At 43.5% G+C, this 13,848-nt stretch overlaps 1 protein-coding gene across 1 annotated transcript in view; it reads right to left on the bottom strand.

The window, feature by feature from the left end:
- Positions 1–6,403: 6,403 nt before the first annotated feature.
- FYB2 (FYN binding protein 2) overlaps positions 6,404–13,848 on the bottom strand; it is a 45,142-nt gene continuing 37,697 nt past the window's right edge. Inside the window, exons 16-17 of the mRNA XM_074265827.1 lie at positions 7,632–7,713; positions 6,404–7,233 (exon numbers count right to left, since the gene is read on the bottom strand). Of these exons, the coding sequence (XP_074121928.1) occupies positions 7,042–7,233; positions 7,632–7,713 (274 nt within the window). The 3' untranslated portion in view covers positions 6,404–7,041. The remainder of the gene's footprint in view (positions 7,234–7,631; positions 7,714–13,848) is intronic.

Genomic DNA, 13,848 nt, shown 5'->3' with positions numbered 1-13,848 from the left:
CTCATACAGTATTGTTGTTGAAGTGTACAGTGATCTCCTAGTTCTGCTCGTTTCACTCAGCATCAGTTGATGTAAGTCTCTCCAAGCCTCTCTGTATTCCTCCTGCTGGTCATTTCTTACAGAACAATAATATTCCATAACCTTCATATACCATAATTTGCCCAACCATTCTCCAATTGATGGACATCCATTCATCTTCCAGTTTCTGGCCACTATGAAAAGAGCTGCCACAAACATTTTGGCACATACAGGTCCCTTTCCCTTCTTTAGTATTTCTTTGGAATATAAGCGCAATAGCAGCAATGCTGGGTCAAAGGGTATGCACAGTTTGATAACTTTTTGGGCATAATTCCAGATTGCTCTCCAGAATGGCTGGATTCTTTCACAACTCCACCAGCAATGTATCAGTGTCCCAGTTTTCCCACATCCCCTCCAACATTCATCATTATTTGTTCCTGTCATCTTAGCCAATCTGACAGGTGTGTAGTGGTATCTCAGAGTTGTCTTAATTTGCATTTCTCTGATCAGTAGTGATTTGGAACATTCTTTCATATGAGTGGAAATAGTTTCAATTTCATCATCTGAGAATTGTCTGTTCATATCCTTTGACCATTTATCAATTGGAGAATGGTTTGATTTCTTATAAATCAGGGTCAGTTCTCTATATATTTTGGAAATGAGACCTTTGTCAGAACCTTTAACTGTAAAAATATTTTCCCAATTTGTTACTTCCCTTCTAATCTTGTTTGCATTAGTATTGTTTGTACAGAAACTTTTTAGTTTGATGTAATCAAAATCTTCTCTTTTGTGATCAATAATGATCTCTAATTCTCCTCTGGTCATAAATTCCTTCTCCACAGGTCTGAGAGGTAGACTATTCTCTGTTCCTCTAATCTATTTATTAGAGAGAGTCCTTCTTGATGTCAGAAAGACCAGAGTCACGCCCACCTACAGGCGCCGTGACCCCGGGCAAGTCACTTGACTTCTCAGGAATCCAGACAACTCCCTAAGAGGCTGGGAACTGGACAAGAGAACTGTCTCGCCAGGGAATTCCCCTGCCAGGCAACCAGGGATGTGGACTCTGCCCTTCCCACGGGCATTGGGCTCCCTGCGGGAGGACACAAAACCAAAGGAGACACATTCCTGGCCTTACATTAGGCCGCAGGAAATAGCCCGCATAATCTGTGTATCCAAACAAGGGTAAACATAGACCTATGTGTGTGGGTACACATATGCACGTATATATTCATAGATACACAAGCATATGTACACATAGACTCGTACACATGTAGATGTAGACAAAGCAAGTCTAAAGTCAGTTGAAGACTAGCATTGGGGAAGAAGGTCATTAAAGCCAGTTAAGGCCTCTGAAGAAGGAGAATTTTCTTTTGAAAACGTCTCCTCAAGGATGAAGTTCTGCTCATACTTGTTCAATAAATGGGAAATACTTAAGCCAGACTCTCGGATCTCAAATTTTGAATTTTGAACTTCTTGAGAAAACTCCAGCTTCTTAGTTCTTGACAAATGAAGCTCTGAGAGACACCTTGGATAAACCCTCTGAACCTCCATTTCCCTGGCACATCCCAAGGACGTGGGGCAGTGATTCCGAAGGTCCCTTCCAGCTTCAGGGATCGCCATCATCACCCGTCGAGGGACTCCTGTACCGAGGAGAGGTTTGCTGCCAACTAACCGTAAAGGTCAAGGAGCCATGGTGGGGGGAAAGTGGAAGGAGGCAGATTTAGACTCATTGTGGGAAAAGCTTTCTGATCATTAAGACCTGCTCAGAAAGGGAAGAAGGTACTGAGTGAGGAGGAGGACTCCTCTTCAAAGGCCTGGTGAGCCCTGCTTGGATCAACATAGTTGATGGGATAATTTTTTCAGATAAGGATTAGTGACAGACTTCCCAACCAGAGTTGTATTATAGAGTCTTTATTATAGACTCTATAAACAACAGAGTCTTTTCATGGTAGGGTGGTAGTCGCTGCCCTCTGACACCCCCAGCTCAGAGCTTCTGGGATTCTCTTGTGACCCAGTTACTTACTTAAGGTGAGTGGGTGAGAAAAGGGGCGAAATGCCGAGAAGAGCGTCAGGGCCCAGAGGGAAACGGTCCAACTTTCCGCTTCTCTTTTGGAAATGTCTAATGTTTGTGTTGGCGCTTGCACAGACTTGCACATGCTGAAGGGCGGAACTGGCCACTCTGAAATAACGAAGACCAGCGTTCCTTCATGTCCATGAGAGTCGGATTCTCATCTTTGCTCTATTTGTGCAGCGTGGACCATATTATGCTGAAACTTTAGTGTGAGTGTGCAGTGTCCTCGTGTAGCTAAGGATGGAAAACTCAGGAGAGAAAAGCACCCGGATGGCATCGGAGGACACAGGCTGCCCTTGGCGGGCTCCATCGCCTCATCTGAAAGCCAGCAGGCGTGCGGAATCACTTCACATCTGTCTGCATCCGACTCCAGTGGTTTCTTCTAAGATTCCTTCCAATTCTGACATTTCCAGGAGCCTCTTTTTTAAGTCATTCCTACCCGTTCTAACTTCCTCTGCTCTGGCTCTGACCTTCCATGAAATAGTCTGAACAACATGCAATGTGAAAAAAGTCAAATGGCAACCGAAGGAAATCTGTAGTTCAATCCAACAAATATTCATTCAGTTTCCAGAGGAGACAGAGCAGTAGGCTGTCTCCCTGCCCTCAGGAGGCCTCCCACAGAGCTCTGTGAGCGCAGCCATTCTGCGACATGGTGTTTCACGGTGGCATTTCTGTTTTTGCCTTAGTTCCCAATTAAACTGGGGAGCAACATTGACTCATCTCTGCCAGCAGGGACAGTGCTACTCAAGGAGCTCCAATGCTGAAACCCTTTACCTCCCTGGTTTTATGCCTGTTGTACATAATTGAAAACAAACCCCCCAAACAATCCAACTTCTGATAATCATTCCCCCCACAATCTTGTTTTTTATTGTTTTATTGAAATACATTTAAGTGGCATCTTTGTTTAGAGAGGCAAAATAACTGGGTACCGTGACCAACAGGACTTCTCAACGTGGCCGTTAACGTGCACACCAGCCAGGCTTTGCCCATGTAGAGGTGGCCCAGAGGAAACAAGAATAACCTTGGAGTGAACGGAAGAAATAGTGATTCTGAAATACACCTGTGACCTCAATGAGAGCACTCAGGATGGAGGGGACGGCAATTCTGCCAGGAGTTGGGGCAGCTCACTTCTAATCTCCAGACCTCATCCCTTTCATTTACTTATATTTTATAAAGCCTCAAAGCCTTCCCACTGTCAGATGTTTTAAAATAATTCTCTAAAACACCATTTAAGTGCTAAAAAGTCTTCCATGTAGAAAATTTAAAATCTAGACTTTTAAGGAATAAAAGTAAGCATGTGCTGAGTAGGTCACGTAAACCTACTAATCAATAATATGTTCCTTAAATGAAATCGGCTGTCTTTGAAGTAGTGAGTTCCCCATCATTTAGAAGTAGTCAAGTAGAAGTCTGACGACCAACAATTTGGAATATTTTTTGGAATATTCCAGTAACCACACAACCCTCCTTATTTCCAATTCCTCCTCCTTAAATAATATTCATGGAAATATTGATTTGGAGTACGTTAAAAGATTGCACTTGGAAAGGTCATAGGTATGTGTGTCTTTAGCAAAATCATAAATGTTTTCATCAGTAAGATAGAATCGTTTATTGACAAGGTGTTGATGGGTTTCATTGCTAGAAGAACATTAAAACTGGTTCTTACACAAGAAATTTTCGAGGAAAGCATTTCTGCAGCCTGCAAAAAAATAGAAATCACCAAACATTTGAAGCTTAGGTGATGGGATGAGACAGGAAGTAATCCCTGTCGAATTTCCAGACTGATGATCAGGACATTTTCACATTTGTATACAAACTTTATTAATTATATTTGAACTGAAATTTTATATTGAATCTCTGAATTTAGGAAGGTATCAGAAACATTCAAGATGCTTCCTCAAAGGGCAGCAGTGTTTGATTTTTAACTTCCTTCTTTGATGTCTCAGACATTAAATGGGGTATTGTCATCAGGTTGAGGTACCACATGTTAAAGTGGACATTGACAAGACAAAGCAAGACCAGAAGTGGGTGGTTGGGATGCTGAGAGGATTTAGATCCTTTAAAGCCTGGATAAAGGGAATGGGGTTATTTGTCTTAGAGAAGAGACAGCTCAGGAGAAATAGTTTGATTATGTGCAGTAGTGTCTAGGGAGCCAGAATTAGACAGAGGAAGTCCCGGTTTCAATCTTGCCTTAGACACATATTAGCTATGAGACTCTGAGCAAGGCACTTAGCCCCCCAAGTTGCAGAGCAGCAGGTGTTGCTCTGCTTTGATGGACAGGGTTTGCTCACCAAGAATTCCTTACACAATAAAGTTGTAAGCGTGTACCCCACCACAGCCCCCACAAAAACATAAGCACTGACTTTGGAGGTTTCCCTTATGCTCCATGACCTTCGACAACACTTTTATCATGTATAAAATCAGGGATTTAAAGGAAAAGATATCCAAGGAAACAACCCTAGGTCTTCTAATTATTATTTTTAAATATGAGGGGGCTGTCATTTTGAAGAGACGGGAGATATTCTGGATGCTTTGGTCTAGAGGATGGGGTAAAGTAGGGGGAAATTAAGGAGAGCCAAACTTTGGTTCAAAACCATGAAGAATGAAAACAAAACCAAACAAAAAATATGTTCCCTAAATGAAATCGGCTACCTTTGAAGTAGTGAGTTCCCCATCATTTAGAAGTAGTCAAGTAGAAGTTTGGCGACCAACAATTTGGAATATTTTAGAAAAAAAATTACTTCAAGTTTTGAGAGATGGGGTAAGTGATTCTCGTGTCTTTTCTAATCTAAGAATCTATTATTTTACAATAGGATTATATTTCCAAGAGATCTGAATGTTGGTGGCTGTGTATGCAGTGAAGGTGTTCAAAAAACAAACTGAGAAACCAAATCAAACCATTTACTTGAAATTAAGATGGTCAATTAACATGTATCCATCAAAAATAAAGAATGGGACATTGTCACTGGTCAACTAGAGATTGTTTTTGAGGGGTGTGGCTTTAAAAAAAAGACAAAATAAAAAACAAAACCCTAAATTGATGTTTTATCTTATGAATACAACTGTAGTCCCTGAGAAGTTAATATTTGCCATAATTACAACATACGATGAGATTATTTTGAGTGAAATCGATGAGTCAAGCTCTTCTCTAGACAAATCTATCATCTCTCTCCACGAATTATGTGAGGTTGCTATATAGATGTTAATAATTGTAATCTCTTTATTACAATGGGGTATACTATGTTATACCCATCAAAGGATTACTGAGCAACTTTGCTCCTTTGTTGTAATAAAATAATTTGAGGGGACAAAGAATCAATTCCCTCCCTCCTCCCTTCACTCCTCCTATGCAGCTTTACCAAGTAGTGCCTCTGGGAATAGAAAACAAACAAAACGAGATTTTGTTTAGGGTAATAACCAAACAACACGACCTCGCATTTTGATGGTGCTTTCTACTTTTTGGAAGATTTTTTCATCTGTCACCTCATTTTACTGGAATATATTCTTATGGACTAAGGGGACTTTTTAAACTTTTTCTACTTGTAACCCCTTTTCACCTGAGAAATTTTCATGTGCCCTCAGATATATAAAATAGGCACACAAATCAAACATTTATCGATAATAAACCATAATTTCATAATCCCTACATTCAGTTACGAGATCGCATACGGGGTTGTGGATCACGATTTAAGAAGATATTCCACTTCTCAGTCCAAGTTGAGGATGTCTTAGAATTTTCCTCAGTTGTCGACGTGTGGCTGGTGCGTAATAATGTTAGATGAATGAGGCAATGAGGTATTCTGCTGAATCCTGGGAACTTTTTCACGTGTACAGTATTAGTTATTATTGAGTTGTGTTAGTAATAATTGTAATTAACATTTACATGCCATTTAAAAGCCCTTACATTGTCTGAGCCTCGTGACTGCTTTGTGAGGGACGGCTGGAATTATTTTCTTATTTTCAAATGAGGCAAAGTTGATTTTTCTTTGTTCCAGACAGAAATTTCAGAAGTGAGATTGGGACCTGGGAGTTCCTGACTCTTAAGTGTAGCAATCTATTCAACAGACTCTTAGGTTCTAGCTTTTTTGATTGCCCCACTTAAAAGTAAGTAAAAAAAAGAAAATTGAACACATGCTCCTAAAATACATGGATATTTATTTATAATCATACATGTTCTCCTGTATGAAAATGTTATCTAGTATAAAACATACATAACATAGAAATAAAAGCATTAAAGATGAAATAATAATAGCTAGCATTCATACAGAGCTTTGCAAAGTGCTTTACAAATGTGATTCCATTTGATCCTTACGGCAATCCTGGGAGGCAGGTGCTGCTTTGTTCCCATTTTACAGATGAGAAAATGGAGGTAGACAGAGGTTAAGTGACTTGCCAACAGCTGGTAAATGCCTCTTTCTGAGTCCAGGTCCCTTAAGTCTTGTCTCATCTCCCTCTTTCTTTCAAGCTGGGAGTTTGGTGGCTACCACGGACAGGTCTCACGAGGGATGAGTGTGAGGCAGGCTCCATTTCTGATCTGGAGGAAGCCCCTCTTTCCCCCCCCAGGAACTTATCTCATTGGTGCTGAACTCAGTATGGATACAGATGGGCAGCAACAGGTGATATACAGGTGGTACAGGTGGTACAGTGGGGAGAGGCAAGAGTCTGGCCTTAGACACTAACAGTATGATCCTGAGCAAGTCACTTAACTCAATCATGCCTCAGTTTCCTCATCTGTAAAATGAGCCAGAAAAGGAAATGGCAAGCCATTCTGGTATCCTTGGCAAGAAAATCCCAAAAGGAAGTCATGACCAAAAGGAACAAACCCTCCTGTGCCTCCGAGGCACTGTGGATGGAGCACAGGCCTGGAGTCATGAAGACCCGAGTTCAAACCCAGCCTGATACCTATACCGTGTGTCTCTGGGCAAGTCACTTCACTTCCGTCTGCCTCCGTCTCCTCATCTATGGAATGTGGATGATGACAGTATCTGTTTCTCAGGGTCCCACCGTGTCTGTCCGAGCTCACAGTTCTCCAGGCAAGCGCGCTCCCGAGCCGGTCTCCTGCTGTAACACCTGCGGATGCATCTCGGGCTGTCTGTCGCAGTCACGCTTTCCTCTTGGAACCCCTTCCTGTGCCTTAACTGGAGGCCCTGAGATGGTCAAGTTGTTTTATAAGAGTATCTAAATAACCAGCCAAGAATAGGGAGTCAGGGGACATCAGTGAACGAGGAAAAATATCACGGATCCGCCATATTTGGGCCAGCTGGGGACTCTCCTGCTTTTATAGAACGTATCCTGGCGGAGGGCAATTATGAATAATATGAATTCTATAAAAGTTATGTACAAGACATAAGTAGGGTGGGACAAAGGTGGTCTGGGATGGGAAGGCCTTAATAAAGGGGCGATAAAGGCTAAAACGGGCCTCCTGACAAAGCCGGCCTTTGAGTTGAGTCTCAGGGAGCTGAAAGGGAGGCCGACCATAATGGCCCTGGGGAAGCTAGCAGAGGAGCAGGGGGATGGCTCTGGTGGACACGAAGGCTCCACGTACCTCAAATCTTTCTCTAAGCACTTTGTCTTCCTTTTCCAACTTGGGTTTTTCTGAGTTGGGCTTCTTGCTTTTCAGCAGGAGTCTAGGAGACAAAGGAGAAAAGAGAAAGTCCGTGTAAGCGGTGGCCGGGTGCTCTGTGGCTCCTGGGCTGCCTCTTGGTGCTCTGGGGGGCTCTGCCAGAGGAACACAAGCTCTGGAAGGAAGCCCCCCTAAGTTAGAGAAGATTCTCACAGATGCCCCCAAATGAGTAATAATTTCTCTGGTAACTGATTCCAATTCCAGCCCTAACTTTGACTCTAGGTGCCAGGCACTCTACTAAACATGTTACAAGCATTGTTTCATTTGATCTTTACAACTTTGAGAGAGGGGGGTATTATGAGCCCATTTGACAGATGAGGCAAATGAAGGTTAAGTTACCTTTTCGGGGTCATTTTAAAAACTAGCCTTGCTAAGAAGGTCATTCCTGATCAACCAAGAAATGATGCAAGTCACCCTGTGTCTGTGGGATTTATTTTGCTTTTCTGTAAAATGGGGGCTCCTGGCAGCGCTAGGGACACTGGGTAACAGTCTACTTCTCTGGGCTTCCTTCTTTATAAGATGGGTGGACTCCATGGGATGACCCTTGACCTCCCTTCTGGCTCCAGGTCTAAACTCTTCTTACTGGTGACCCTGGAGCCCTTGTAGCCTGCTGTCCCAGGGGGAGCTCAAGAATGATGGAGCCCCCCACTTTGGGAGTGCAAAGTTAGAAAACTCAACAAAGCCCCTTTTCAAGCAATGTGAAATACATTATAGAATGTGCATAATGAGAAACATTTATATTTGCACAGAACATGGAGCCCGAAGTCAGGAAGCCTCAGGCTGGGTGACTGTGGGTGAGTCTCTGAATAAGTCAACTGCTCTTTGCCTCAGTTTCCACAACTGTTCACAGCTCCTCCACCAAAGGCTGCTGTGAGGATCAATGTGATACTATCTGTAAAGTGCCCCGCACACAGTAGGAGCTTTAGAAATCCGAGCTATTATTAATATACAGTCAAAAGCCAGCCACCATGGCTAATCGGCCGAACAGGGCAAATGGAGCAAACAGACGATCAAACATGTAGATTGCTTGAGAGAAAATTAAATAAAAAACAAAAATAAAAACTCTAATTTGGGCCAAAAGTTCATTCTTTTTAAGGAAAAGAAAATGAGTTAAACAGGAAAATCTTCTTTTTCTTAGATCCTATAGAATAAAAGAAACTTAATGAAAGAAATATTTTAAAGTCTGTCCGCCCCTTCACAATTATTTAAATGGATTTTTTTTGATGCTCATGGATGGCTTTGATTCTGTGCGCTTATTCTTGTTTTAACTTCGTAATTGTTCACGGGGCTGTCTGGGGACAGAAATTCTAACTCCCTCCAGCTCACTTGAATAAACGTGGTTTTTGCTTCATGGCTTGGAAGCACATTGCAGTTGGAGGGAGGAGGAGCAGAGGCGTGTGTCCGATGGGATCATGGAGGGTCGGTGCCGATTCTCAAACCGCCCAGAGCCTTGTTTGCTGGACTGGCCACCCAGCCTCTGGCCCGTTGGGCTCTGGCTCTTTGGTCCAGTGGTGGATGGGCAAAGAACTAGTGTGGGTCAAAGGCAGGATCTGAACCCAGGGCTTCCTTCCTCTGTGCCTGGGCTCTGTTACTTCTCTTCCCCGCCGCCAAGAGTTCTTGCTCTTGGAACAGGAATCAGACGCTACTTGTGACAGCGGACCACCCGTGTCTGTCACTCCCCCTTCCAACCTCCCCTGGCTCCCCCTCACTTCCAGGTGCGGAGCCCACAGGAAAATGCAAACTCTCTGAGGCCTTCTTCACTCTTCCTCATCACTGTCCCCATCTTGTCTTAGGATGTCACCTTTGTTTTAGGATTCAGATAGAGGCAATTCTGTGACAAACCCCCTTCTGTCATGGTTTCTTTCACATTCCGGGCTCTGTGGGCTTCTGCACAGGAGAGTAAAATGACCTCTGAACTAAATTGGGAGGCGACGGGAGCCCGGAAGGTTCTGGGTACAAGGCCAGGAGCAACAGGACAGACAGACGCTACATAAATGACCTTTGCCCTCATGGTGCTGTTCTCTGCTCCTTAGGCTTATTGTTATTATTATTATTATTATTATTATTATTATTATTATTATTATTTTTCCACTTCTGCTTCTCCTGCCACTTCCACCAAGGCTACTCCAACTCCAACTACTACAACAGCTTCTACCCTCACCACCATCACCACAACTGCCATCGCCATTGCTACTACTACTCTCTCCCACTCCCATAAACAAAAGACCCAGCAGAAGAAACTAAAAACAAATTCAGACCAAGATTGGAACTTTTTCTCCTGTCAGCTTTTCAATGACTCCACAGTATATAAACCTTTTCATCGATTGAAGAAAAAATCTTTCCCCTCAGCAAGTGCTCTGAATGGTAAATATTAAAAAACAGTAGTTGGACGGTGACTTGTCTCAAGAACATTTCTGTAAAATACAAATTTCCTGAGGATGTTTCTTTTTTGTCTTTGTATTTTCATGCAAGCATTTATTAAATGTCTCCTGTATACCAGGCACTGTGCTAAATGATGGGGATACTAAAAAAGGCAAAAGACACTAATTTGAAGGAGTTCTCAGTCTAATGGGGAAGACAATGTGCAAACAATGACTCCTGAGCAAGATGTAGATGGCAGATAATCAATAAAAGGAGACACTGGCGTTAGGGAAGATTGCTGAGATTTCTTGTAGCAGGTGAGATTTCAGGTGGCGCAGTGGTAGAGCACCAGCCCTGAAGTCAGGAGGACCAGAGTTCAAATCCAGCCTCAGACACTGAACACGTCCTGGCTGTGTGACCCTGGGCAAGTCACTTAACTCTAATTGCCTCAGGGGAAAAAAAGGTGAGATTTCTGGTGAGACTTAAAGGAAGCCAGAAGGGAGAGAGGAGAATTGGAGGATGGCAGAGAAAGTCCCGAGTCAGGAGTTGGAAGACCTTTATGACCCTGAGGTGGCCAGGGTCAGTGATGAGTGGAGTGTATGAAGGGGAATGAGAGGACGGGCAAGGTTTTTGTTGGGGTTCAGGTGAGGGAGGCCTTCGGATGCCACACAGGGTTTTGGAGTTGATTTCCGTCCCTATCACAGTGTTGGCACACAGTAGGCACTTAATAGATACATGTTCATCCATGGATTGAACTCCTTTGAATGAGGAACACAAGTAATGATTAAAGTTGAAAACTGGAGAATAATAATAATATTAACATTTCCCCCCTTCTGCACCATAGATAAGGTAGAATAATGTGCCGGCTCATTATGTCCTTGTTATATCACTGGATTTTTCCAAGATCATGGAATTAGCTCTGGAAAGCCCCTTAAAGATCACCTGATCGAATCCCCTCATTTTACAAATGAGATTTAGAGAGATGACATCATTTGCCCATAGTCACTCCTGTATGTGAGGAAATAGCAAAGGGGGGATTCGAACTCAGTCCTCTGAACCCAGGCTGGTGCTCTCTCCACTGCGCCACCTAGCTGCCCCTCAAAGCCCATTTCCTTCTCTTTCTGCCTGCCTCTTTCTACCTCACTCCACTGACACTTTCCCGTTGTTCTTGACCTCTACCTCCCGCACTTCCACCAGCTGTAATTCTTTGGGTCATCATCTCTGGATCCTACAAGAAGCCGTTCCCAACCACTGGCCAGGCTAACGCCTCCCTCAGTTTCCCTCCTCTATAAGCAGTTGGTCCTTGCCCCCACCCCACTTTTGGGGTTCCTAGTCATTCTGAAGTTGGAATAATCTAGAACTATTATGAAGAACTATTTTTGTTTTATCCTTTTAGAAAAAATTAAATTAAGACAAAAAATTGAATTCATTTATTTAAAAAAAGAATTAAAAAATGAAAAAAGAATACTTCCTCTGAAACATCATTTTTGAAAGGGGGAGTTCCTGGGTTCTTGGAGATTGGGTCAACATAACCAAGCTTTAACAGCGTCCACAAAGCTGAAAATGCTCAGAGGAACTCTTCGCTACGTTGGCCACAATATCATGAATTGTTGCTCAAAGCAGTCCTTAAACCTACTAAGCTGTGGGAGCCTTTCCCTTTCCTTCAGTGAATGGAACGCCCGCTCTTTGAAGCTCTCTGGCATATTTAGGAGGTGGTGAGTTATGGGCCTGGGCCAGTTTTAGGAGGAAGGGCTCGGTGTGGTGGCTCAGGCCGCAATCCCGCTCCTTGGGGAAACTGAGGACGATGGAAAAATTGAGCTGCACTGTTTGGTACTGACAGGGCGAGCCCCACGGAGGGGCAAACCGGCGCAAGTCAGAAATGGGGAGATCCCAGCTTCCCCACGCTCAGGAGCGTGTCCAAAAACAAGCAAATCCAAAAGGAGCAGGGGGTGCAGAGAGAAAGTGCTTTCCCAGTGCCGTCAGCAACTTTTCTAGTTTATAAACTCAGAGAACTTCTCAGGGGGTGTAAGCATTCACTTCCCCCTTCCAGGAGGAGGTTTCAGAGGATGAAGGATCTTGTCCAGAATAGGTGTTTAATAACTTGTTTTTTAATGAATGAATTCATTTTTGTCTTAATTTAATTTTTTTTCTAAAAGGAAAAAACACAAAAGTATGGGTTTAGAATATTCAAACTTCAGAGCGATTAGGAACCTCAAAATTCACCTAGTCCAAGGAATAAATAAGAATCTTTCTTCCATTTTTATCCTTCATCATCTCCCCTGTCTTGGACATCTCACCCAAAGGGCCTCAGACCAATCCTTATAAAAAGCTTCCTCTGCTTCAGGATCTTTCTTATTGTCGGGAAGATTGTTTTTGATTTTGGTTTAAATGTGCTTTAATTTTTTTTTTTAACAACTCCCACTTTAATGGTCCAGCAGATGCACCCTTCAGCTCGGGCCTACCGAACTGCGGTTGGGCCCCCATCCAGTGCACCTCACGCCTCTCTGCGACAGGGGCAAACCTCCCCATGGGAAAGACGGGGGCTTTGTCCGGGGAGGGGCCTCTCCCGGGAGAGCTCCCACATGGGTGCTGGATTCTGGTTACAAGTTTAGAAAGTGACCCAGAGGGAGATTCGAACCCAGGTTTTTAAATCCCCTTCTCTCCCTTCTCCAAGGCACCACCAAGCAGCAGGAGACAATTATACTGACATAAACGTCACAATTATTCACCAGCCGGCTTTGACCGAGGGCCAGAAGGTTTGCAAAGGGTCCCCCCACCCCCCCATTATCATTTGATCTACTCTGTGAGTGATATTGCCGCCATTTTATAGATGAAGAGACTGAAGTTCAGGGAAGTTCATTCAGCTACAAAGGGGCCGACACTCTCATCTCCTGCAGAATCTCTCGGTTCAAGCCTTTTATCAATTCTAAAATTGAAGGTTATATTTTTTTTTACTTGTTTTTTACATTTACTAGAAACAGATCTTTGGAGTTATAAGAAAACTCAGTCCAACCTTTCAGTTTTTGTTTTTTCCAGAAGGGGAAAGTGAAGCTAAGAAGGAAATACCCAAAGTCTTGGCAAATAAGAAGAATGTAGCAAAGTTAGAACTAGAGCCCAATGGCCTTTTTATCCCGTTCTTGCCCCTTTTCCATTTTCTGATGCCAGATAAAAATGTCTCTAGGACAGCTGGGGGGCGCCATAATGCACAAAGTCTTGCGCCCAGAGTCCGGAAAGCTCATCTAAGCGAGTTCGGATCCCGCCTCAGACACTTCCTGTGCGACCCTGGACAAGTGATTTAACTTTGCCTCAGTTTCCCCATATGTAAAATGAGCTGGAGAAGGAGCTGGCCACCCGATCTTTGCCCAGAAAACCTCGAGTGGGGTCATGGAAAGTCAGAGAAATGACGGGCCATATCTATACAAACGCAGTTCTTGTTCCTTTCAAGCCATTCGCCTTTTGGGCCTAGCACGGGGCTCCCCTCCTCCCGCTCGGTGAATGTCTAGCTGTTCTTTGATATAAATACACAAATACAAGACTTCAATGACTGGGGCATTTAAAGTTTAAAATGGAAAACGGCTTTTCCAACCCATGAATCCCTCTTTCCACCCCAGGAAAAATAAATTACACCAAGGCTGAGTCCAGAAAAAATAAACTTCAGGAAAAGGGGACTCTGTGCCATCTTCCAAGTCTGTATTTGCCTTGGCGGGGCGTGGGATCCCCTCCCCCAGGGCTCCCCATCATTGCCCAGAGCAGCCATCACTGCCACCAAACCTGGGGA

The sequence above is a fragment of the Sminthopsis crassicaudata genome, chromosome 4 (assembly GCF_048593235.1).
Source record: "Sminthopsis crassicaudata isolate SCR6 chromosome 4, ASM4859323v1, whole genome shotgun sequence".
NCBI lineage: Eukaryota > Metazoa > Chordata > Mammalia > Dasyuromorphia > Dasyuridae > Sminthopsis > Sminthopsis crassicaudata.
The sequence above is the reverse complement of the archived record's forward strand: the minus strand, read 5'-3'. Positions and strand labels throughout refer to the sequence as shown.